General features: G+C 46.4%; 2 protein-coding genes across 2 annotated transcripts in view; one reads left to right on the top strand and one right to left on the bottom strand.

The window, feature by feature from the left end:
* The window catches only part of COL4A5 (collagen type IV alpha 5 chain), a 122,288-nt gene extending 118,985 nt beyond the window's left edge, over positions 1-3,303 (bottom strand). Inside the window, exon 1 of the mRNA XM_075573450.1 lies at positions 2,966-3,303. Coding sequence (XP_075429565.1) covers positions 2,966-3,058 — 93 coding nt within the window. The 5' untranslated portion in view covers positions 3,059-3,303. The remainder of the gene's footprint in view (positions 1-2,965) is intronic.
* Positions 3,304-4,314: 1,011 nt separating this feature from the next.
* The window catches only part of COL4A6 (collagen type IV alpha 6 chain), a 153,550-nt gene continuing 135,191 nt past the window's right edge, over positions 4,315-22,673 (top strand). The window contains exons 1-3 of the mRNA XM_075573449.1: positions 4,315-4,450; positions 4,580-4,720; positions 4,874-4,928. Of these exons, the coding sequence (XP_075429564.1) occupies positions 4,710-4,720; positions 4,874-4,928 (66 nt within the window). The 5' untranslated portion in view covers positions 4,315-4,450; positions 4,580-4,709. The remainder of the gene's footprint in view (positions 4,451-4,579; positions 4,721-4,873; positions 4,929-22,673) is intronic.

Here is a 22,673-nt window from a genome sequence, read left to right as displayed (position 1 = left end):
CTTTTGAAAAATCGCCAGTGCGGTCCCTCTGCATCACGCCCGCGCTCTCGTGCACTATGGCCAGCCCGCATCAGCTGTTGCACTTTGCTCATGCAGCGCGCGGACTGCTCGTGCCATCGCGCTTATTATAATCGCGACCTAAGAACAATAAACATATTCAGCATTAAATGAATGTTAAAGACTCCGCATTCTTCTTCACTAGTAAGTGATATGGGGAGTAAATACATGGAGCAATAAGAAGAGTTAGGGGAGCGGTCACTGGACATGTCAAATAATGAGATGTATCAATTGCTGCATGTCTGAAATCATCCATCTCGTTCACTCATGGCTCATTCATTTGCTCACCTGGAGTACACCAACCTGTAGCTATACTGCAGGTATGAAACGTGCTAATAGAGATATGCAAAACTGCAGTAGCGATCTATCTTCTAGAGCAGTTTTACCCCAAATGTTATTCCCCGTGAGACCTTTTGCCAAGCCCCTAAAGGCCGGTAATTTCACGAAATTAATAAGCTTTCAGTAAAATATCAACCGACAGTGAACAAAACATGGTGTGTGTGCTCTACGCATAGTGTCACCATTTCCCGGGTCTGGCTATTGTAGAGAATTTTGCAAATTAGTACAATAAGTGAAATTGACCATTGACTTCATGCTGGGAACATCGTTTGCAAACTCTGGAAAGGTAGCACGTTTTCACTGCTGAAAATGGGCAAATGCTGCATGGCTAGCAAATTTCGCCAAGCGTTGGGTACCACTCTGCTTGCACAGACTTTGCAGGATAGAAAAGATTCTCGCTGGCAGGCTGTCAGCTCCACAGAAAACTATCTATAAAAGATCTACCAAACTGCTGTGATGCTCAGCATATTAAAAAAGAAAACTACACTCCCATTGAATGTTCTCTCAACGTTATACATACTTTGTGCGCATTCTTCATATCACTTAAGTTTAGTATCTGTAGTTACGGCAGCAAAAAAAATAAAACACTAAAATGATTCTCAAATATGGATTTTTTTCCATTAAATTGAGACCCAACTCTAAAAGTTTCTGTTTCCTTCAAAACTCAGCACTTAGTTTGGAAACTCCTTGTGATATTTTTTATGTTTGCCTGTTATCGGAAACGTATTCATGTCCAATTTTATCACCATGTGTGCGTCGTCTTGAGATTTGGGGAGTGTCAAAAGGAGGATTCGGGAAGGAGTTGCATGATGCACAGATTATAATGAGGTGTATGGAACTGTATGTATGCCCTATGGCGGCTTTTTTCTTCCTTCATTTCTGTGTCAAATAACCTGACAAAGTTTAACGCTTTAGCTGCCAGAGGGGCCAGCAATGCAATGTGTTAATGTAGAGACAAGATTCTGTTTTGTAACAATCCGCACCGTTGAAGATCCAAAATGTTGGTATTATGTTTTGAATGTTGGTATAATAAATATTAGTTCTTTTTAAGTGCCCAGCGTGTGGGTATGTTTTTCTTGCAGCCTGCACCATATGTAAGAAACTGCTCCTTTGACACAATTGTGCAGCAAAACAAGGGGAGCAGTGCATCAAAACACACGTGGGTGGGAATATAATGCCCCATCAATTCTGCTGTCTGAAGACCCAGCAATTTGGAAAACTGTAATCTAAACACTGAAAAAGCAAATGGATAGAGCTAGAGGGGAGATCTTTTTAATCTTACATTTCAGCAGAATTATACTGCAGGGGATGGCTTTGGTGCCAGCTACACTAATCCTTACATCTTCTCAGCATGTTCCAACTACTCCACTATGCTTCCCCATGGCATTCACAGGCCCAACCTGCAGAGGAGTACAGCTGTTGTGTGGTCAGTTTCAGAGTGTGGCCAGGAAGCCACCTCCTTCTACAACTTCCTATCCATTAAAACAACACCATATGAGAGTAACAGGGGATGTACCAACCCGTAGGGGCTGGGTCCAGTAGCATATTGCGGTACCCGCTGACCATATGATACAGAGTATCCCATGTGTTAATAGCCATTCTCTGCACTATTTGGAATTAACAGTTTACGATGCTTTATCAGCTGCATTATGGGCAGTCTTATATCAGACAATCCTGTGTAGTTTTCTTTACATTATCAGGGCACATACTAAAACTGTGCAACATTACACAATACTCATCAAACCCTTTCAAGTGGGGAGTCTATTAAAGTGGTTGCTTAGTCTGACAGTGCACCTTGTTAACCATCAAGCCTGGAGACAGTACCGAGTCTAAGAGATTGCAATAATTGGAACATAGTTTATATCCTAAATAGTCTGTAAACCCCTTCAGTGCTAAGTGCTTCGGTTTGCAAAGATATACAAGTAGGGGGACTGCTTCAGATATCTTTCCCAACTGCTCTGGGAGGCCTGATCTTTCCTTTGTCCTGTGGATCAGAGAGAAAGGCACAGGGACAGACAGACAGGGGGACACAGTGACCCTTCCACTCCCAATGCCCCAGGGTCACTGATTCCAACATCCAGCTCAAGAAAGTACTGCAAAAAAAAGTGCAGGAAAAGGGGGAATCCAAAACACCCTATGGTCAAAGGACCAGCCACCAGCTGCCTGCTTCCATTCCCAGAGAGTAATAAGGGCTGTGGGATCAAAGCCACTGGACTGGTGTAGTATTATTTCCTGTGAATGGGCAACTCTGGGAGAAACGTGAGCATGTGTTCCTACTTCCAGTATGACAAATAGCATGATCAACAGAAAGAAACCCTCCCGGAGATAGTGATAATAAATACAAATATATGCACAGACAGTGACATTTGCCCCAAAATGCATGCCACAGATAGCCCCCCCCCCCCCTTCTTGCCAGTGAGGTAACAATCCACTATTTTTAAACAGTTTGAGGCTTGAATCACAGAGGGTTTGGGTTACAAGGTTTATAAATAAGAAGCCATGAACTACCAGGCAGCCCATAAAGTCCATGGGGGAAGGGAGGGGGGGGGGGGGATTGCGCTGTACTTACCGCAGACTCTGCGTCCTGCGCCCAGTGCACCAGCAGCAGGAGGAGGCAGCAGGCGGCAGCGCCGGGCAATCTCTGCAAAGGTCTCACCCTCATGCTTCCAACTCTCTGCGAAGGGTTAACTCCAGCTACCAGGCAGGGGCTGGGGGGGGACCTGGCATATTATGGGAGATTACCAGGGGGGGACACACACCGGGTGCAGTCAGACACTGGCAGGGGCACCCCGAGCCTGCGCTGGAACTCTCCCCTTCTGCACAGACCTGCACACTTCTCCGCACTGAAGTTAGCACACGGACTACTTTTTACCCAAAAAAAGGCATTCACTTATCCTTCCGCGCCCAACTTCTCCCCAGGCTAAGGCTATGATAACCTGCACACTGACACATGCCGGTCTCTTCGCCAGATTAATGACAAGTCTCCTTAGACATTTTTTTTTCTGGTGATAGGGATCTCTCCCTCCACCCCCCTCCCCCCCTCTCCTCTTTAATTGCCCCTCCCGCCCCCTTTCCCCCTTAATAATGATGCCAATTGCAGCAGGGGACTATTTGCTTGGCGGAGGGATTAGTGAGTGTCTGCCTGCCCCCTCTGTGATTGAAAACTAATATTTGTCCTTTCCAGAGCAATTAGGATCCCATTGCTGAATACACACATTAGAATAAGCATGTTATCCCCTCACTTTGCCTTTTTACATTTTTATTTGTTTAGGACCAGGTACACTTATTTCGGGATTGTGTGTGCACCTTATTCCATCTTATTAAAGTGATGCATTCATTTACTCATACAGTATACATTCCCCTTCACACAATGCATGTTTAACGAGGTACAATATGCCTGCTGCACACATGTCTCTGCTGTTAAGGTTTCTCTACATTGCTTTTCCCCCCAACAACTTGACGCTGTCCAAATGCTAGAATACCACATGCCTGCAGAGCAGCGCGTGGGGAAGGGGTGTACATGAAATCCTGGGATAATATGAAAAGGTGACACTTTTAATTGTACATAACTATACGTGAAGGTGCCTGGAAGACTCATGTTGTAACAATGTAGCAATGGCCAAGTCATGCACATGATCTCAGAGAACACACTGTAGCACAGGCTGTATGTGTAGACACATGGAGTGATGTTATTTAGGGTGGGATACCATGTTCACAGATACCCAGAGGGGTGCAGCAGGGACCCCCATTTGGGGTGGTGCACTTCTGGGACACGGTGCACAAGAGGAACCAAAGAAAATAAATCCTATTGATTTAAATGGGACTTTTTTGGGGGGACTGTGCAGTTATTGCTCTGCTTCTGCCCTGTGGGGGGCTGTGCTGCTCTCTCACTGCCTCCCCCCCCCCCCCCCCCCAGCCCCTCAATAAGCAGTGGGGAGAGATAATTATGGCCGGGCTGTGATTGACAGCCACAGGCCCCGCCTCTTCCCTCCATGCCTAAACTTCAGCTGCCTGCACAGTGCATGGACCCGAGCAGCAAGCAGAGGAAAGTGAGGTGAGTCTCCCGGAGCTCCCCGGATCTGCAGGCTCTCTCCCAGCCCCCCGGACCCCCGGCCTCCCCCCACCCCCTCCCCGCGGCTGCAGAGAGTGCATGGGTGTGACTTGTGTTGCTTCTTTGTTGCAGTTTTCCCCGGGACTCCCCCCTCAGCCTCGGATTCCGCAGCTCCTCTATGAGCCCCCAGCACCGATCTCTGTAACAACCACACAGGGGGGCAGAGGGGGGGAACTTCCCAAAGTTACAGCTGGGGGGGAACATGGTCACAAGGTGAGTCTCCCTTCTCTTCCTAGAATAAGACCGTTTGGGGGGGGGGGGGGGGTTGTTGTTGGGGGAGGGGGGTTAGCGCTGTAGAAGGGATAACACAACCCACAGTGTGCAGCCTGTGCCCGGAGTGACGCGGGGCTCTGCTTTGCTTTGCAGGGTTTGGCTGCTGGTTGCTGTCTGTCTTGCGGTGGCTGCTGACCTGGTGCAAGCGGTGAGTTTTTCCCAGGACTTTATTCTGCACCTTCACATGCCCCCCCCCCACCCCCCATCAGGGACAGGCGACCCTCATGTCTTGTGCTGCATCAAAGGTGTAGACATATGTAACCCCTTCACTGCCAGATGGGCAGCAACGCATGGCAAAGCAACACTGCCACCCTGTCTGCAAAGGGGTTGTTGTTGTTATTATTAATACTATTATTATATATTATGTATAATCATGTTCTGAATACTTTTGGTTTGTCACTCCTTGTTTATGGCAACTGATATGCCTATGGTGAGGGGGGGAGGGGGAGGGGTGATAAAGGTTAAAAGGTTACTTTTTAATTTCTGGTGTAATGAAGGTACTGGATAATGCAGGGAAGGGGGCAGATTTGTGAGTATTACACCTAGGGGAGATCTGAGCAGCATACCTGAAAGTAGTTACCTGGCTACAAAGGTTAGATTACAAGCAGCTCTCAGATATCCTTTCTATAATCTCTCCCAGGGGTTCTTATAATGCAAAGTATCAGAATAAACGCCTGGAATCAGAGACGTTCCTGAATATTTTTAGTGCAATGACTCTGCTTGTCACTGAATATTTATTTAAACACGCATTTTAGCTCTTTTTAATAGGTGAAACGTTTTGCACAGTGATGGATAGTAAGCATCATCTGAATAACAATACTGTGGGTGACACAGTACCCAGCTCTGTGCCTGGCACAATACAATTGGGCACATACATTATAGCCTGCCTAATACAAGCTTTGGCTGCTACTGTACCTAAATAGATTGAAGTTGTAATTATATTGTTTAGTTTTATCAACACATTTGTAAGACTTAAACCTTTCTCACTGGCTGCCCCACACCTCTGGAATGGCCTTCCCCTCAATATCCGGCTAGCACTCTCTCTCCATCCACCTTTAAGACCCACCTTAAAATCCACCTCTAATACGAAGCATATAGGTAGCTGTGGTTGATAGTATACACCTCATACATTGACCTTGGCCCCCTGCAGACGCACTTACCAGAACACCCTCCTACTGTCTCTGTACATTCTCCCCACTTACCAATTAGATTGCAAGCTCTTCGAGACAGGGACTCCTTTTCCTAAATGTTACTTTTATGTCTGAAGCGCTTAATCCAATCATGTGTTATTTATATTATTTGTTATTTATATTATTATTGTCACCTGTATCACTGCTGTGAAGTGCTATGTACATTAATGGTGCGATGTAAAGATATACCTATATATATATATATATATATATATATATATATATATATATATATATAATTATAATCATTACCCAACACTATTTGCAATATAACAAGGGATGTGTTATACTCTTCTATAAGCTAATTAGGAAGTTAACTATTATAGAAAGTCAACATTCACAAAAACAGAGAATTTGATGGCAGAAATGAACCACTTGTCCCCCGTTGGCTTTCCAGCTCCCTCCCTGGCGTGGAAACCCAGATCCTATTAGAACATCGGCTTCCTTTATATTGGGGATAGATTTATGTCTATTCCAGGTATTTTTTAATTCACGTACTATATAATCCCCGGCCTCCTCTGTTGAAAAACGAATCCCCAAATCGACCACCCATTCTGTGAAGAAAGGCTGAATCCGCCCGCTCAGAGAACAACCTCTGTTTCTGGTGCACCCCTTTCGCAGAAGATGCTCCCCTCCTCTACTTTGCTGAAGCCCTTGTCAGCGGTGTGCAAACTCTCCACGCCTGCGCCCCCTTACCTGCTGCCTCCTCGGTCGCGCGCCCCCCCTCGCCTCTAATGATGCGTGAAATGACGCTGCGAGGTCATGTCAGGTCACGGCAGCATTTGACATCACGTCTCCATGGTAACGGAGGATCACTTGATGCCACGTTGCCATGGAGACGCGTGGACAAGAAGCTGATAAGTCCATTTACAGAGGCCTCGCGCTCTTAGCTGTAGACCAGGGCGGCTCAACTCCAGGTTCAAGCCCGCCCCCCAACAGGTCAGGTTTTCAGGATATCCCAGCTTTAGCACAGGTGGCTCAAACAGAGGCGCAGTTGAAGACTGAGTCACCTGTGCTGGAGCAGGGACTGATTGAGTCACCTGTGCTGGAGCAGGGACTGATTGAGCCACCTGTCCTGAAGCAGGGACTGATTGAGCCACCTGTGCTGAAGTAGGGATATCCTTAAAACCTGACCTGTTAGTGGCCCGTGGGTACTGAAGTCGGCCACCCCTGCTGTAGACCATGCACCATTTTAGTAGCCATTCTTTGCTCAATCTTCAGTTTATTTATATCCATCTGGAGATATGGTCCTCAGAACTGAACACCGTATTCTAGATCAGGGGTGCGATTTTCGGGGGGGGGGGGGGGCGTCTTTTACCGAGGCCCAGCACTCTTCCCCAAAGCATTTCAATTAAATGCCGGGGCAGCACGCAAGGCCTCTGTGAGTTTCCTTAACTTGTCTCAGATGGCTTCGGGCGACGCATCGCCATTGAAACGTGCGGGTTCACGTGATGTGTTGCCATGGCAACAGAGCATCACATGATCCCGCGGCATCATTTGACACCGAAGGTAAGGGCTGGGGGGCGCAGGGGGGAAAGTTGGCGCACCCCTGCTCTGACATCACTACCTGCTTATACCTCTCTTCCCTACACAACCTAACATCCTACAGGCTTCCTCCATTCTTCAGTCCAGTGCAATGAGTCCTGTATTCTGTATGGGCTTTGCATGGCACATATGGACATAAAAGTGATATTTGAAGGATGCCTAGATACAGTGCACTCGTAGAACTAGCAGTACATTCATATTTACATATAACAGTTACATTAACGGTCACCCTTTCTGTTCTGGGGACACTGGACCTTTCCAGGTCTCTCCAACATAGTTAAATAGTCACCCTGGCAACAATAATATAAAAGTTTGCCAATTATATAAAAGTTTGACAATTATATAAAAGATTGGCATCACACAGTAAGATACTTGTTTATTCCTATAATTCTGTTCAGATTCAATTAAAGCTGCAGTTCAGTCTTTTTTTTTTTTTTTTATATTTTTACTTCAATAGTTTCATGTGAGCAATCTCTACTTACCTAAAGAACTGTATTGCTGCAGGTCAATTCGTTCTCCATGTATTGATAGGTCGAAATTTGGTGACATAATTAGTGAAGGGATCTGTTTATATTCTGCTTGTCTGTCAGTGGAAGCTCATGAATATTCATGAGCACTCCTGCACTGACATGTGCTAGAGGGAGGGCAGGGGTGACAAAGGGGTGTGCCAGGGCTTGTGACAGGACATGAAGGGGCAGTGCCTTAGCAAGTGGCTGTTAAAATAGAATACAAGAAAATTGGTCTTTAAAAGTTGTTTTTTTAAAACAGAAAATGCTAAAAGTATTTTTTCTTACTACAGAACTGATTTATTAAAAAAAACACACATGCAGGATATTGACTGAACTGCAGCTTTAATAGGATTCTTGGTATGATTGCGAAATTAATGTGTACTATGGATTGTTTGGATCAAATGTATTGTTTATTTTTTCTGCTTTATCTAAACCTACTGAAATGATTTACTGTGTGTCGGCTGATATCTAAAGACTAAGATACGATCTTCTGCTAAGCTTTATTATACTCTGCAGTACTGTACATTCAGTCTCACTACAAAGGGGTTTATTGTCTTTAGAATGTCAAATAATTATGCAGGAAGAGATTTTTTTTTTCTTTCAGTCTGAATTGGCATTTTGATCTAAGCATATCTGCTATAACCCTTATATTTAGTCATGTGAATCTACTTTTGATCTTCATACATCCTGATTTTTTTTTTTTAAAGAGTTGTTTCCAAAACGCAAAATGAACCAATATAGTAGTTTAGTATAAGTCATCCCTTTATTGATGATCACACACACACACACACACACACACACACACACACACACACACACACACACACACACACACACACACACACACACACACACACACACACACACACACACACACACACACACACACACACACACAGCCTATAGGGACACACACAGCCTATAGGGAACCATGTTTATGGTTTTGAAGCAAAATGTGGAACTGTGTGCTCATTTGCATGTAATTTCCCAGAATCCCTTGCTGCAGTGGAAGAGCTGTGTGCTGGGTGATAATGGTGAAAGGCGGGGTTGCAGACCTGTTTAAGACATGCAAATGAGCATACAGTAATAATATATATATATATATATATATATATATATATATATATATATATATATATATAATGCTCACTCCCTGGCCCCCCTGCTTAGCAGAATACCTAAGTGTGCTAAACATTTAGAGGTAAATTAAATTAATTTATTTATATAGATTAATGATGTTTTGAACATGTGATGCTAAGCATCAATGTGCCATGGGGTGTTTCACCTACTCTGCCCGATGTACACCAGCACTGAATTGGGGAGGAGTTATAGGAGGAGGTGGGGAGTGGTTATAGGAGGAGTTGCGGGAGGGGGTGGGGGTGGGTTATAAAAGGAGTTGGGTGGGGGAGTTATAGGAGGAGTTGGGGAGGAGTTTTAGGAGGAGTTGGGGAGGAGTTATAGGAGTTGGGGAGGAGTTATAGGAGGAGTTGGGGAGGAGTTATAGGAGTTGGGGAGGAGTTATAGGAGGAGTTGCGGGGGAGTTATAGGAGGAGTTAGGGGGGAGTTATAGGAGGCGTTGGGGGGGAGTTATAGGAGGAGTTGGGGAGGAGTTATAGGAGTTGGGGAGGAGTTATAGGAGTTGAGGAGGAATTATAGGAGGAGTTGGGGAGGAGTTATAGGAGTTGGGGAGGAGTTATAGGAGGAGTTGGGGAGGAGTTATAGGAGTTGGGGAGGAGTTATAGGAGGAGTTGCGGGGGAGTTATAGGAGGAGTTGGGGAGGAGTTATAGGAGGAGTTAGGGGGGAGTTATAGGAGGCGTTGGGGGGGAGTTATAGGAGGAGTTGGGGAGGAGTTATAGGAGTTGGGGAGGAGTTATAGGAGTTGAGGAGGAATTATAGGAGGAGTTGGGGAGGAGTTATAGGAGGAGTTGGGGAGGAGTTATAGGAGTTGGGGGGGGGAGTTATAGGAGGAGTTGAGGAGGAGTTATAGGAGTTGGGGAGGAGTTATAGGAGTTCGGGAGTAGTTATAGGAGGAGTTGGGGAGGAGTTATAGGAGGAGTTATAGGAGGAGTTATAGGAGGAGTTGGGGGGGAGTTATAGGAGGAGTTGGGGGGGAGTTATAGGAGGAGTTGGGGGGGAGTTATAGGAGGAGTTGGGGAGGAGTTATAGGAGTTGGGGAGGAGTTATGGGAGGAGTTGTGGAGGAGTTATAGGAGGAGTTATAGGAGGAGTTAGGGAGGAGTTATAGGAGGAGTTGGGGAGGAGTTATAGGAGTAGTTGGGGAGGAGTTATAGGAGGAGTTGGGGAGGAGTTATAGGAGGAGTTGGGGGGGAGTTATAGGAGTTGGGGAGGAGTTATAGGAGGAGTTGGGGGGGAGTTATAGGAGAAGTTGGGGAGGAGTTATAGAAGGAGTTGGGGAGGAGTTATAGGAGGAGTTGGGGAGGAGTTATAGGAGTTGGGGAGGAGTTATTGGAGGAGTTGGGGAGGAGTTATAGGAGGAGTTATAGGAGGAGTTGGGGAGGAGTTATAGGAGTAGTTGGGGAGGAGTTATAGGAGGAGTTGGGGAGGAGTTATAGGAGGAGTTGGGGGGGAGTTATAGGAGTTGGGGAGGAGTTATAGGAGGAGTTGGGGGGGAGTTATAGGAGAAGTTGGGGAGGAGTTATAGAAGGAGTTGGGGAGGAGTTATAGGAGGAGTTGGGGAGGAGTTATAGGAGGAGTTATAGGAGGAGTTGGGGAGGAATTATAAAAGGAGTTGGGGAGGAGTTATAGGAGTTGGGGAGGAGTTATAGGAGGAGTTGGGGAGGAGTTATAGGAGGAGTTGGGGGGAGTTATAGAAGGAGTTGGGGAGGAATTATAAAAGGAGTTGGGGAGGAGTTATAGGAGTTGGGGAGGAGTTATAGGAGTTGGGGAGGAGTTATAGGAGGAGTTGGAGAAGAGTTATAGGAGTTGGGGAGGAGTTATAGGAGTTGGGGAGGAGTTATAGGAGGAGTTGGGAGGAGTTATTGTAGTTGGGGAGGAGTTATAGGAGGAGTTGGGGAGGAGTTATAGGAGGAGTTGGGGAGGAGTTATAGGAGGAGTTGGGGAGGAGTTATAGAAGGAGTTGGGGAAGAGTTATAGGAGGAGTTGGGGAGGAATTATAAAAGGAGTTGGGGAGGAGTTATAGGAGTTGGGGAGGAGTTATAGGGGGAGTTGGGAGGAGTTATAGGAGGAGTTGGGGAGGAGTTATAGGAGTTATAGGAGTTGGGGAGGAGTTATAGGAGTTGGGGAGGAGTTATAGGAGGAGTTGGGGGGGAGTTATAGGAGGAGTTGGGGAGGAGTTATAGAAGGAGTTGGGGAGGAGATATAGGAGGAGTTGGGGAGGAATTATAAAAGGAGTTGGGGAGGAGTTATAGGAGTTGGGGAGGAGTTATGGGGGAGTTGGGGAGGAGTTATAGGAGTTGGGGAGGAGTTATAGGAGTTGGGGGGGAGTTATAGGAGGAGTTGGGGAGGAGTTATAGGAGGAGTTGGGGGGAAGTTATAGGAGGAGTTGGGGAGGAGTTATAGGAGGAGTTGGGGAGGAATTATAAAAGGAGTTGGGGAGGCGTTATAGGAGTTGGGGAGGAGTTATAGGAGGAGTTGGGGAGGAGTTATAAGAGTTGGGAAGGAGTTATAGGAGGAGTTGGGGAGGAGTTATAGGAGGAGTTGGGGAAGAGTTATAGGAGTTGGGGAGGAGTTATAGGGGTTGGGGAGGAGTTATAGGAGGAGTTGGGGGGAGCATATGGTAGTTGGGGAGGAGTTATAGGAGGAGTTGGGGAGGAGTTATAGGAGGAGTTGGGGAGGAGTTATAGGAGGAGTTGGGGAGGAGTTATAGGAGGAGTTGGGGAGGAGTTATAGAAGGAGTTGGGGGGAGTTATAGGAGTTGGGGAGGAGTTATAGGAGGAGTTGGGGAGGAGTTATAGGAGTTGGGGAGGAGTTATAGGGGGAGTTGGGGGGGAATTATAAAAGGAGTTGGGGAGGAGTTATAGGAGTTGGGGAGGAGTTATAGGGGGAGTTGGGAGGAGTTATAGGAGGAGTTGGGGGGAGTTATAGGAGTTGGGGAGGAGTTATAGGAGGAGTTGGGGAGGAGTTATAGGAGTTGGGGAGGAGTTATAGGAGGAGTTGGGGAGGAGTTATAGGAGGAGTTGGGGGGGAGTTATAGGAGGAGTTGGGGAGGAGTTATAGGAGGAGTTGGGGAGGAGTTATAGGAGGAGTTGGGGGGGAGTTATAGGAGGAGTTGGGGGGGAGTTATAGGAGGATTTGGGTAGGAGTTATAGGAGTTGGGGGGGAGTTATAGGAGAGTTGGGGGGGAGTTATAGGAGAGTTGGGGAGGAGTTATAGGAGGAGTTGGGGAGGAGTTATAGGAGTTGGGGAGGAGTTATAGGAGTTGGGGAGGAGTTATAGGAGGAGTTGGGGAGGAGTTATAGGAGGAGTTGTGGAGGAGTTATAGGAGGAGTTGGGGGGGAGTTATAGGAGGAGTTGGGGGGGAGTTATAGGAGGAGTTGGGGAGGAGTTATAGAAGGAGTTGGGGAGGAGTTATAGGAGGAGTTGGGGAGGAGTTATAGGAGGAGTTGGGGAGGAGTTATAGGAGGAGTTGGGGGGGAGTTATAGGAGGAGTTGGGGAGGAGTTATAGGAGGAGTTGGGGAGGAGTTATAGGAGGAGTTGGGGGGGAGTTATAGGAGGAGTTGGGGAGGAGTTATAGGAGGAGTTGGGGAGGAGTTGGAGGGGAGTTATAGGAGGAGTTGGGGAGGAGTTATAGGAGGAGTTGGGGAGGAGTTATAGGAGTTGGGGAGGAATTATAAAAGGAGTTGGGGGGGAGTTATAGGAGGAGTTGGGGTGGAGTTATAGGAGGAGTTGGGGAGGAGTTATAGGAGGAGTTGGGGAGGAGTTATAGGAGGAGTTGGGGAGGAGTTATAGGAGCAGTTGGGGAGGAGATATAGGAGTTGGGGAGGAGTTATAGGAGGAGTTGGGGAGGAGTTATAGGAGGAGTTGGGGGGGAGTTATAGCAGGAGTTGGGGGGGAGTTATAGGAGGAGTTGGGGGGGAGTTATAGGAGTTGGGGGGAGTTATAGGAGGAGTTGGGGAGGAGTTATAGGAGGAGTTGGGGGAAGTTATAGGAGGAGTTGGGGAGGAGTTATAGGAGGAGTTGGGGAGGAATTATAAAAGGAGTTGGGGAGGCGTTATAGGAGTTGGGGAGGAGTTATAGGAGGAGTTGGGGAGGAGTTATAAGAGTTGGGAAGGAGTTATAGGAGGAGTTGGGGAGGAGTTATAGGAGGAGTTGGGGAGGAGTTATAGGAGGAGTTGGGGAAGAGTTATAGGAGTTGGGGAGGAGTTATAGAAGGAGTTGGGGGGAGTTATAGGAGTTGGGGAGGAGTTATAGGAGGAGTTGGGGAGGAGTTATAGGAGTTGGGGAGGAGTTATAGGGGGAGTTGGGGGGGAATTATAAAAGGAGTTGGGGAGGAGTTATAGGGGGAGTTGGGAGGAGTTATAGGAGGAGTTGGGGGGAGTTATAGGAGTTGGGGAGGAGTTATAGGAGGAGTTGGGGAGGAGTTATAGGAGTTGGGGAGGAGTTATAGGAGGAGTTGGGGAGGAGTTATAGGAGGAGTTGGGGGGGAGTTATAGGAGGAGTTGGGGAGGAGTTATAGGAGGAGTTGGGGAGGAGTTATAGGAGGAGTTGGGGGGGAGTTATAGGAGGAGTTGGGGGGGAGTTATAGGAGGATTTGGGTAGGAGTTATAGGAGTTGGGGGGGAGTTATAGGAGAGTTGGGGGGGAGTTATAGGAGAGTTGGGGAGGAGTTATAGGAGGAGTTAGGGAGGAGTTATAGGAGTTGGGGAGGAGTTATAGGAGTTGGGGAGGAGTTATAGGAGGAGTTGGGGAGGAGTTATAGGAGGAGTTGTGGAGGAGTTATAGGAGGAGTTGGGGGGGAGTTATAGGAGGAGTTGGGGGGGAGTTATAGGAGGAGTTGGGGAGGAGTTATAGAAGGAGTTGGGGAGGAGTTATAGGAGGAGTTGGGGAGGAGTTATAGGAGGAGTTGGGGAGGAGTTATAGGAGGAGTTGGGGGGGAGTTATAGGAGGAGTTGGGGAGGAGTTATAGGAGGAGTTGGGGAGGAGTTATAGGAGGAGTTGGGGGGGAGTTATAGGAGGAGTTGGGGAGGAGTTATAGGAGGAGTTGGGGAGGAGTTGGAGGGGAGTTATAGGAGGAGTTGGGGAGGAGTTATAGGAGGAGTTGGGGAGGAGTTATAGGAGTTGGGGAGGAATTATAAAAGGAGTTGGGGGGGAGTTATAGGAGGAGTTGGGGTGGAGTTATAGGAGGAGTTGGGGAGGAGTTATAGGAGGAGTTGGGGAGGAGTTATAGGAGGAGTTGGGGAGGAGTTATAGGAGCAGTTGGGGAGGAGATATAGGAGTTGGGGAGGAGTTATAGGAGGAGTTGGGGAGGAGTTATAGGAGGAGTTGGGGGGGAGTTATAGCAGGAGTTGGGGGGGAGTTATAGGAGGAGTTGGGGGGGAGTTATAGGAGTTGGGGGGAGTTATAGGAGGAGTTGGGGAGGAGTTATAGGAGGAGTTGGGGGGAAGTTATAGGAGGAGTTGGGGAGGAGTTATAGGAGGAGTTGGGGAGGAATTATAAAAGGAGTTGGGGAGGCGTTATAGGAGTTGGGGAGGAGTTATAGGAGGAGTTGGGGAGGAGTTATAAGAGTTGGGAAGGAGTTATAGGAGGAGTTGGGGAGGAGTTATAGGAGGAGTTGGGGAGGAGTTATAGGAGGAGTTGGGGAAGAGTTATAGGAGTTGGGGAGGAGTTATAGGGGTTGGGGAGGAGTTATAGGAGGAGTTGGGGGGAGCATATGGTAGTTGGGGAGGAGTTATAGGAGGAGTTGGGGAGGAGTTATAGGAGGAGTTGGGGAGGAGTTATAGGAGGAGTTGGGGAGGAGTTATAGAAGGAGTTGGGGAGGAGTTATAGGAGGAGTTGGGGGGGAATTATAAAAGGAGTTGGGGAGGAGTTATAGGAGTTGGGGAGGAGTTATAGGGGGAGTTGGGAGGAGTTATAGGAGGAGTTGGGGGGAGTTATAGGAGTTGGGGAGGAGTTATAGGAGGAGTTGGGGAGGAGTTATAGGAGTTGGGGAGGAGTTATAGGAGGAGTTGGGGAGGAGTTATAGGAGGAGTTGGGGGGGAGTTATAGGAGGAGTTGGGGAGGAGTTATAGGAGGAGTTGGGGAGGAGTTATAGGAGGAGTTGGGGGGGAGTTATAGGAGGAGTTGGGGGGGAGTTATAGGAGGAGTTGGGGAGGAGTTATAGAAGGAGTTGGGGAGGAGTTATAGGAGGAGTTGGGGAGGAGTTATAGGAGGAGTTGGGGGGGAGTTACAGGAGGAGTTGGGGAGGAGTTACAGGAGGAGTTGGGGAGGAGTTATAGGAGGAGTTGGGGGGGAGTTATAGGAGGAGTTGGGGAGGAGTTATAGGAGGAGTTGGGGAGGAGTTGGAGGGGAGTTATAGGAGGAGTTGGGGAGGAGTTATAGGAGGAGTTGGGGAGGAGTTATAGGAGTTGGGGAGGAATTATAAAAGGAGTTGGGGGGAGTTATAGGAGGAGTTGGGGAGGATTTATAGGAGGAGTTGGGGAGGAGTTATAGGAGGAGTTGGGGAGGAGTTATAGGAGGAGTTGGGGAGGAGATATAGGAGTTGGGGAGGAGTTATAGGAGGAGTTGGGGAGGAGTTATAGGAGGAGTTGGGGGGGAGTTATAGTAGGAGTTGGGGGGGAGTTATAGGAGGAGTTGGGGGGGAGTTATAGGAGGAGTTGGGGGGAGTGATAGGAGGAGTTGGGGAGGAGTTATAGGAGGAGTTGGGGAGGAGTTATAGGAGGAGTTGGGGAGGAATTATAAAAGGAGTTGGGGGGGAGTTATAGGAGGAGTTGGGGGGGAGTTACAGTATAGGAGGAGTTGGGGAGGAATTATAGGAGGAATTGGGGAGGAGATATAGGAGGAGTTGGGGAGGAGTTATTGGAGGAGTTATAGGTGGAGTTGGGGAGGAGATATAGGAGGAGTTGGGGAGGAGATATAGGAGGAGTTGGGGGGGAGTTATAGGAGTCTCTATTCCTTTAAACTGAGCTACTGTAGCTATCTTTAATGTAGAAACCTTAGTTGCCTCACTGAAAAAAAAACACACACACACACACACACACACACACACACACAGACACGCACACACACACTGCCACTCTCTAGAACAGGGCTACTCAACTCCAGTCCTCAAGCCCCCCAAAACAGGTTTTCAGGACATCCCTGGTTCAGCACAAGTGGCTAAATCAAAGTCTGTGTCTCTGATTGAAGACCTGACCTGTTGGGGGGGGGGGGGGGCTGGAGTTGAGCACCCCAGCTCTTGAAGATGAATTTTTTGTGGATCTTCCCAGCATTATTTCGCTCCTGAGATACCAAACCCTGAAACAAATGACTGTTAGTGATTGACATGGAAACCACAGAAGCCCAAACACAATGCAAAACTATACATCTTTAATCTTTAGGACAGTTTTTAAAGCATAATATGTGTTTTTAAGAATGCAGCCAGTATACATACAAGTGGGTACTGTAGGACGACACACCCGCTACACAATCTTGTTGTAACCAAACACATGTAAATAATTTTCCTTAATGTTGCACATCTGCAGTTATTGTAGAGCTATTTTTAGTAACGCAAACCTTAAAGCAGCTGTCCAAGCTTCCGGTTATTTATTTATTTTCCCCTTTAATATGTGCATCAATACAGTTTGCAAGGTGATAAGTAATTAGCTAAGTTGCTGATCAATCCGTTCTCCTGTGATCGATCAGTTAAGATTCGACTCGGAGGGGTTCACTAAATGGCTGTCAGTGCAGCAGAAGAGTACCAAAGATACAAAGTTCTGTGGGAAAGATCATGTGACCAGAAAGTCACTAGATACAATTGGTTCACAGCTAGAGAGAGGGCAGGGCTCAAAAGTGGGTGTGCCAGAGCCTGTTTCAAAAGAGGAAGGGGATGTGACTTTTTAAATGATTGCTATAGAAACAAGAAATGTTTGTTACATTATAATACAGTAAAAACATCATTCAGAGTTGTTTAACATTTTAAAAAAATGCTAAAGTATTTTCTCTTAGTACAGAATTGATTTATTTAAAAAAAAAACACACATGTAGAATATTGCTTGGTCTGCAGCTTTAAGACAAGGTGCATTACTCATTACTTTCTTGGATAAAAAAAAAGATTTGCATCAATGTATAACATTGTTCTAATTTAGGATTTCATGGTTATGGAGTTGATTTCCGACTGCATAGAATCGCGTGTGTATTTGTATTATTCAGGCACAGATAACAAAGCCTAAAAAAAAGGACAAGACAATCTGGTACCGATTTCCTATTATCGCGGCCGAGCGGTTGTGTGGTTGGTCTGCGGTAACTCTTGACCACAAGCTACAATTGGAAGCAGATCACCGTGGTTTGAATGGACAGTGACACCACAGTAATTGTCACGTTCCCTTGTCACGTAGTGGCCAGTATGTTAACCACACTTTCACATATTAAACATTTCACTGAACACCCCACACTGTCTCCGGTAAGACTGACTATCCCTGTCTGCATCCAATCCCCAAATTCCCTCTTTTTAACTTAAAGTAGCAGTCCACACTGAGTGCTGCATTTGATGATTTTTTTTAACTTTAAGACAGCGGTGCGCAAACTGGGGCGTGCTTCCCGAAGGTGTTTAAATGAAGTGCCTAACTTACCTTGGCTCTGGCGGCTTCTCACACGCTTCGCCATGGCAACGCAGCGTCAAATGACCCCGCGAGGTCATTTGATGCCGGAGCTGACGTCGGAGCGGGGGTGAGGGGACCGCCGGCAGGGGGGCGCAGGGAAAAAAAGTTTGCGCCCCCCTGCTTTAAGAGATCTCTTTTTGCGCTTTCCAACTCTGTTTTTATTCTTTTAAATCCGATGCTTCGTTTGGGAGATGGAAATACATTTAATATATTTAGTGTCTGGGAGTTTAAAATGGAGCCCAGTTCAGTGTAAAGGTTACAGTGGTGACCTCAGGCGCAAGAGATTAAGAAAATCCTTTTTTTTTAACACAAAAAATATATATATATTTTTTAGAAGAGCAGGACATGCTCAGGGGGCAAGATACTAACATTGTCTGATTTAAACCAGGGGTGGCCAACTCCAGTCCAGTTCTGTTGGGCAATGAGGTGCTGTTAGTGGCGCTGACAGGGTAACCCATCACATCTAGCTGTAACTGCGAGAGGCGCCGAGTAGAATCCCGCCACGTGCGGGGGGGGGGGGGAAACGGGGCCCCCCGGATGATGTGTTTTGGATTCCTGTTCTCTTAAAGAATTCCCAATGGATAATACAAAGACAGATCTTGGCGTCATTTACCCGTTTATTTTACATGTTGTGCTTAGACTTGTCCCGATCTTGTTCTGATAATGTTCAAATGCCTCAAAGCCGTTAATTCAGCTGTCTGCTCACTAAGAGCAACTTCTACAAATTGTATACACAGAGAGTTTCTGTGGAACATTGTTACTTCTTTTGAGGGGATCTTAAGAGCGCAGAGACATGGAAGCTGTTACATGACACACTATTAAAGGAGCAATCCAAGTTACTGATATAAAAAAAAAAACATTATATACAGGAGTGAAGCAGGGGGTCTTTGTAGCTGAACCCCATTAATTTCAGCACCAGGGCCCGCCTTCTTCGGGAGACACTTACCTGCAAAGGGGGTGCCAGTATCCCTCTGCTTTTTTAACTCCCACGTCACATGGGCCAATTGGAAGCCACACCGATGACATCACGGCTTCTTATTGGCCTGCAGGGCTCAGGGGCTGTGAAAAGCGGCCATTACGTGAACCCAACTAGCAGAGCGGTTACAGACACCTACCGCAGAGGTAAGTACCTTCTGCAGCACAGGTTCCCCGAAGCTGAAAGTAACAGGGTTCAGCTCTGGAGAGCCCCCTTGCTTCAATTCAATGTAAAACAAAATAACAAACACTATTATCATAACGCCAAAGCAAGTACAAGGGGCCGCATAGGAAACGATTGTAGTAAAATCAGCTTACCAACGTTATGTGCACCTATTACCTATTATTAGTAAGAGATTTTCCTCCGAAATCCGAATCCGATGCCTGACGCCAGTGAAACCAGCTCATCATTTTTAGATTTTTTTTTAAGTAGGAATAGCAGCCCATAATTACTAAACAGTCTTCCGCCACATTACACCTTCCAATCGCTTCAAGTGAAGTCTTCCAACGTAGGACAGTGTCTTAAAGCAGCAGTCCAAGCTGCCGTTTAAAAAATAAATAAATAAATATATATATATATTATTATTTTTTTTGCACCTTTAATATGTGCAACAATACACACAATGATAAGTAATTAGCAAAGTTGCCGATCAATCCGTTCTCCTGTGATCGATCGGCGAAGATTTGGCTCGGGGGGTTCACTAAATGGCTGTCAGTGCAACAGAAGAGGACCAAAGATGTAAAGTGCTGTGGGGAAGATCATGTGACCAGGCAGTCACTAGATACAATTGGTGCACTGCTAGAGAGAGGGCAGGGCTCAAAAAGGGGTGTGCCAGAGCCTGTTTCAGAAGAGGAAGGGGATGTGACGTTGTAAATGGTGGCTATAGAAACAAAACAATGCTTGTTACATTATAATACAGTAAAAATATCACTCAAAGGTGTGTGTTTTTTTTTTTAATGCTACAAGTATTTTCTCATAGTACAGAACTGATTTATTTAAAAAATGTAGGGTATTGCTTGGACTGCAACTTTAAGGCAGAAATCGACTTAGTCAACATGAGACACATTGTCTTCCTTTTCTTCCATTAGAAATAATGTTTTTGATTGAATGCATATAGCATGGAATAAAATAATAAAACAGGGTGCTGGTATTTTGGAGGTGCTTTGCATTGTCCCCCCAAGCTCTTGTTCTAATACAGTATTTAGCCACTGTAGATGCATGAAACAGAGATCTCTGCAGTAAAGCTTGGTCTGTGTTATTCCTTATTTTCTTCATGTGATAACATGAGTATGTGAATGTAACACAGGGAGGATGTCTGGCTTTTAACTTCCAACTTTACACCTCCTAGTGAGGTTCTGCATATGTTTGGGAGAGGTTTGGTAAGAGGTAGAAAAAAGGGCGTAGGGCCTTATTGTGCAAGGTGTGCTAAGCACAGACAATGTGCTATCGCATGCAACACCCCACAGACTTTAATTGGGCTTTCCTGTGATAACGTAATCTCAGCGTATCACGCCTTACAGAATAAGGGCCTGAGCATCTTTTTACATTTCTGCCTGAAATGAGTGTGCAGACCGTAGTCATTGAATATTATGGACGCTACCTTGGGAAACCCCATCTTCTAGAGCAGGAGTTTCAACTTGTTTTGATTAAGGAACCCTATAATTATATTGTGAAATTCTGAGGAACCCCAACCCTCACTAATAGCAAGTCTGAGATCAGATGCATTGTAAGGAACCCCAACCCTCTCTAATAGTGCGTCTGAGATCAGATGCATTGTAAGGAACCCCAACCCTCTCTAATAGTGCGTCTGAGATCAGATGCATTGTAAGGAACCCCAACCCTCTCTAATAGTGCATCTGAGATCAGATGCACTGTAAGGAACCCCAACCCTCTCTAATAGCGCGTCTGAGATCAGATGCACTGTAAGGAACCCCAACCCTCTCTAATAGCGCGTCTGAGATCAGATGCATTGTAAGGAACCTCAACCCTCTCTAATAGCGCGTCTGAGATCAGATGCACTGTATGGAACCCCAACCCTCTCTAATAGCGCGTCTGAGATCAGATGCATTGTAAGGAACCTCAACCCTCTCTAATAGCGCGTCTGAGATCAGATGCATTGTAAGGAGCCCCAACCCTCTCTAATAGCGCGTCTGAGATCAGATGCATAGTAAGGAACCCCAACCCTCTCTTATAGCGCGTCTGAGATCAGATGCATTGTAAGGAACCCCAACCCTCTCTAATAGTGCGTCTGAGATCAGATGCATTGTAAGGAACCCCAACCCTCTCTAATAGTGCATCTGAGATCAGATGCACTGTAAGGAACCCCAACCCTCTCTAATAGCGCGTCTGAGATCAGATGCACTGTAAGGAACCCCAACCCTCTCTAATAGCGCGTCTGAGATCAGATGCATTGTAAGGAACCCCAACCCCTCTAATAGCGCGTCTGAGATCAGATGCATTGTAAATTGTTCTGTAATTAGTGCAATTGTCGAATGACCTGAAAATTGCACAGATCCCTTTAGCGATGCCCAAGGAACCCTGGTTGAAAAAGACTGACCTAGAGAGAATGCGATTGTCTCTAACTACATCTCAACACCAATAGAAGGAGCACAAACAATATGGTTCGAAGACAGCTAACTAAGTAATATTACATTCTTATGGACACTAAAGGCCCCAGGCACCAAGTTGTACTAGAACTTCAATGAAGTTACCACGTGAGCTACAGGCAGCTGCGCCATAAGGCGTTCCGTTGTCATGGCAACTTGATGCTGCGCGACGTCATGGTGTCACGTAGTGTCCCATTGTCAAGGCAACGCGCGCAGCATTATTGACAGGCGTTGCAGGGGGAGATGCCGGGAGACGCCGGCGCCGAAGGTAAGTGCTATTTAAAAATGTTATCTCCGGGTTAGCTTTTAGTAGAAGGTGGCAGCCCTGGCTACAGGTGGGGGCTCTAATGTATCTGTAAAATGTGGTGCTGTACGGTCCTTCGTCCCGATGCAAGTTAATAGAAGATGAAGGAATCTCCCTCATTTTCCCATGAAGCTCCATGGCCTTTTGCACGTGGTCTGTGTTCTGTGTCCAAGTGGGCTTTAGATGTGGTACCGCCACGCTGCATGCTGCACACAGAAGATGGTAGGCCAAGCCTTTTCTTGTGGAAAAATGTACGTACAAGTGTATCCTAATTACAAAATCCCTGTTCGGTTGGGCAATTATAATTTCCTTTTTTGTTTTGTTACTTAGTTAATCTATACAAAGGATTTAATAGTATCAGTGATCAAACAAATTAGAATGAAGGGGATTGCTGACACAATCCTGATAGGCCCATAGGAGAATCAGTCATTCAAACTTATAGATGAAAATGAATCTTTGCCCAAATACTTTTTCTTTCACTTTTCCTCCAGTAAGTAGCTAGATTCCCAAGTAGCATGATTTCCCAACATTTCAAACATTGCCCACACAGGGGTGGGAGACTCCAGTCCTCAAGGGCCACAAGCCGATCAGGGTTTACGGATATCCCTGCTTCAGCACAGGTGGCTCAATCAGTGGCTGTGGGGGGATCTTGAGGACTGGAGTTGAGGACCCCTGCTCTATAAAGACAATGGTATTCTAGATTTGAGAAGCAACGCTTCTGAGGATGTGGAATGATAGTTTTGTTGGCTACACCGACTCCTAATTGTTTTCTTTCGGCAAATTTATAAGGTGCACTGTTTGCGCTTTTGACAGATTCCCGATATAGGATTACTTGAAATTATGATATCATTCCATCATGAAATCCATATCTAGGGAAACAAGGCTGTGAATGATGGGGGGAGGGGGGAAATACCAGGTTGAAATTCCATGGGTTGGAATGCGCTTGGACACACAGGTACAAGTTAGATCCTTGACATATTTGAACAA

The sequence above is a fragment of the Ascaphus truei genome, chromosome 16 (assembly GCF_040206685.1).
Source record: "Ascaphus truei isolate aAscTru1 chromosome 16, aAscTru1.hap1, whole genome shotgun sequence".
Classification (NCBI taxonomy): Eukaryota; Metazoa; Chordata; class Amphibia; order Anura; family Ascaphidae; genus Ascaphus; species Ascaphus truei.
This window is presented reverse-complemented; position numbering and strand designations above follow the sequence as displayed.